The sequence below is a fragment of the Sturnira hondurensis genome, unplaced genomic scaffold (genome assembly GCF_014824575.4).
Source record: "Sturnira hondurensis isolate 20B ecotype Veracruz unplaced genomic scaffold, ASM1482457v3 Scaffold0001977, whole genome shotgun sequence".
NCBI classification, from domain to species: Eukaryota; Metazoa; Chordata; class Mammalia; order Chiroptera; family Phyllostomidae; genus Sturnira; species Sturnira hondurensis.
Genome location: NW_028074608.1, coordinates 9,056 through 12,709, shown reverse-complemented (window position 1 = coordinate 12,709; position 3,654 = coordinate 9,056). Strand labels below are relative to the sequence as shown.

Sequence of the window (3,654 nt, the reverse complement as noted above, 5' to 3'; positions counted from 1 at the left end):
AATTCTATTAATCTTTATATCAGTCTCAGCCAAAAAACTACACTGTGTGACTTGTGATTATCTAAATCCTCAGGAATGTCCTTGCCTCTATCCTGTTATTTGATCAGAATTTCCTTGCCCAGAGCAATAATTCAGGCTGGAGTACTGTATTAAAGTGTGGGGGTAAAACCCTGATTCTTGGGGAAGGTGCTGTATTAAGCCATGACACCCAGCATTTTATTAGGGTAACTGTTGTTATTATTAAGCAAAGCCTTTCCAGGTCTCTCCCAAGTCACTGCTCAACTGTCAGATTCCGCTATTTGAACTGGAATCTCTAACACTTGCCTTTTCAGCCACTCTCACCTGTGTTCTGTCTCATGCCCTAGCTTTCCTTTTCTGTAGTACGCTTTCATGTTTCTTTCATGTATTATTAGTGGAGGCAAATAGGTCTGCCATACGAGGCCATTCTCTGGAATAAACACAGTACAATTATGTATGCTTCTTCTCTGGATCTTTTAGATGATGGCCCTGGGTCAGACACAGAGGTCAGTATACAGTAAGCACTCAGTACAAGAAATCTTTTCCCAGGTGCTTTGTTCTTAATGGTACTTATAAAGATGTAACCTGAATGAAAGCAAATGCCATTAAAAGCCCCGTCAGGCACCATCAAGGGCATAAACAAACATTTCTTCTTCCTTAGGGAGCAAGGATCCTTAGGGAGGCCCTGTAAGTAGATCACTGTGGTCCCTAATCCAGAATAACACTCTTCAGTCTCTGGTTATCAACGGATGTTATAAAAGTTTACTTCCATCCCTGGAAGCTGGACTGGAGGCTGGGGACAAAGGAGGTCAGAGACCCTGTTCTTCAGCTCAACAGGGGAACCAAGACAAACTAAAGGCTTTGAATTTTAAAGGAAAGAGGCAGAAGCAGAGCAGTCTGAGGTCTGAGTTGTCCCCTTCTTGTCACCAGGACCATCTGAGTCTCCATGAGAGAGATGGGTGGGAGGCAGCAGAGTCCAGCACTGTGACTGCAGGCAGAAGGAGGGTGAGTGCCTGCCCGATCTGGTTTGTGACATAGGAGAGTGATTAGGGTACAAAGACCGAACTCCAGAGCCAGACAACCTGAGTTCCCCTTCTGCTGCCACTTTGAAGGACTGGAACTTGTGCCCCGTGTCCTCACCTGTTCAATGAGTTCAATCAAAATGCCCCATACCACTTAGAACAGTGCCACTAGCATAGTTAAGGGTCAGCAAATGTTCTTTTTCTTCTGCATTAAGTTAATAACTTGACCTTATTACTCCAGTAGTATTTTCACATAGCATTTCCACAGACATTCTGCTACAGACTCAGGGCAACACAGCCTCATCTTGTTGTTCTGACCAGCACTGACCAAAGGTGGAGCGTCTAGGGCAACTGGCTTCTGCTTCCCAACAGCACTACAAAGAAGGACCCAGGTCACACAAAACTGGGTCCAGGGCTGTAGAGGGCAGGCAGTACCAGAAGAAGGTTACTGCGAGGTTGCAGGGTCATCCCAGGAGAGCTTTTGTGACATTCTCCCTGGTTGGATGAGCCCTTACTCTGGAGGCAAATTTCACCAACCAACAGTTACTAGGATGGTTGAAGCCACCTGGGGACCACAAGAACAGAGATGCAAGAATGAGGAGATGCCATCTCAACTTTAAGTTCCACACCTCCCTGTTCAAACACCACTCTCAGGAGTTGGCTGTTTTTCTCTCTGTGTGTGAGCAACTCTTTTCTTTTTCCCTCCCAGACTGTCTTAGAGGGGGATGGCTGCAGATAACACCTCCTCTGTGACAGAGTTTATACTCACAGGTTTAACAGACCAGCCAGGACTCCAGCTCCCTCTCTTCTTTCTGTTTCTAGGCTTCTATGTGATCACCACGGTGGGGAACCTGGGCTTGATAACATTGATTTGGCTGAACTCTCACCTGCACAGCCCCATATACTTTTTCCTCTTCAACTTGTCCTTCATTGACTTCAGTTACTCCTCTACCATCATTCCCAAAATGCTGATGAGTTTTGTCTCAAAGAGAAACATCATTTCTTACTCAGGGTGTATGACTCAGCTCTTTTTCTTCTGTTTCTTTGTCATTTCTGAATGCTTCATCCTGTCAGCAATGGCATATGACCGTTATGTGGCCATCTGTAAACCACTGTTATACACGATCACCATGTCTCCTCAGGTGTGTTTATTTCTTTTGCTGTGTGTCTATGGGATGGCAGCTTTGGGGGCTTTAGCTCATACAGGTAATATGCTGTTTCTGACCTTTTGTGGAGAAAACCTTCTCAATCATTACATGTGTGACATACTTCCCCTCCTTGAGATCTCCTGCAATACCTCTTACATGAACATTCTGGCACTCTTTATTTTTGTGGCCTTTGGCATTGGAGCATCTATTTTGACCATTTTTCTCTCTTACGGCTTCATTCTTTCCAGCATTTTCCACATTAGTTCTACTGAGGGCAGATCCAAAGGCTTTAGTACCTGCAGTTCTCACATAATTGCACTTTTTCTTTTCTTTGGCTCAGGAGGTTTTGCATACCTTAAACCACCTTCTATTATACCCCTTGACAAGGGTAAAGTCTGCACTCTGTTCTATACCATTGTTGTGCCCATGTTTAACCCACTAATCTACAGCCTGAGGAACAAGGATGTCAAATTAGCCATGAAGAAAACCTTGGGCAAAATAACTTTCTTTTGAAAGGAATTGGAAATAGAGAAAAGGAATAATAATTTCATAATTAGAGTGTTATTATTTTATCACCATCATCATTAAGGAATTCAAACTTCATGCTTTTTTATTCTATATTTAAAGGAAATTTTAACTCTTTCCCAAACGGATTTAAGGTCTCTCATCATCACCACAATTCTTCCTTCTTTATTTTGTGAAAATAGTCTTTGCAGTCATACAGTATGCAATATTGAATGGGGCTTCAGAATCATTTCATCTAGTCCAAAAATATAAAAACTACCTTGTGGCAGAGCCTGGATTGAAATCCCAGCTTGAATCTCTAGGATTACAGAAACTTTATAAGATTTCATATCTTGAAGATAACTTCCCACATGTTGTTCTTTTTTATGCTTTTCCTGGCTATTCATGTTTAACCCCAACCTTTATAATTAATCTGTCTTTTTCTAGAAGATAACTTAAAGGCATATTTATTGATTGCATCCTAAATTTATAAGTAAACTTAGGAAGAATTAACGTCTTTGATTCTTGCCACTTCCATCTTTTTTTAAAAGATTTTATTTATTTATCTTTAGAGAGGAAGGGAAGAAGAGAGGGAGAGAAATATCAATGTATGGTTGCCCCTCGTGCCAATCCTGCCGGGAACTGGAAGCTGACCTGCAACCCAGGAATGTGCCCTGACTGGGAATCGAACCATGATCCTGTGGTTCACAGGTCTGCGCTCAATCCAATGAGCTATACCAGCCAGGCCTCGAATTCCAATCTTGAACTGTGGCACAACTCCTCATTTTTTTTCAGGTCAACTTCAGTATCTTTAAGAAGTGTTTTATAATTGTTTTCATTCATTTGAGCACATTGTTATTACATTCATGCATGGGAATTTTATTTTACTTTTGCAAATGTAACAAGAGTTTTCTCTTTCATTGTATTTTCATATTGTTATTTAGTTGTATGTACCAATTATA

The 3,654-nt window shown here is 41.7% G+C and overlaps 1 protein-coding gene across 1 annotated transcript; it reads left to right on the top strand.

Moving 5' to 3' along the window:
• Positions 1-1,765: 1,765 nt before the first annotated feature.
• Positions 1,766-2,701, top strand: LOC118981490 (olfactory receptor 8B12-like). The gene has a single exon (XM_037038283.1). It carries the CDS (start codon positions 1,766-1,768, stop codon positions 2,699-2,701), a length of 936 nt encoding a protein of 311 aa, XP_036894178.1.
• Positions 2,702-3,654: the final 953 nt, after the last annotated feature.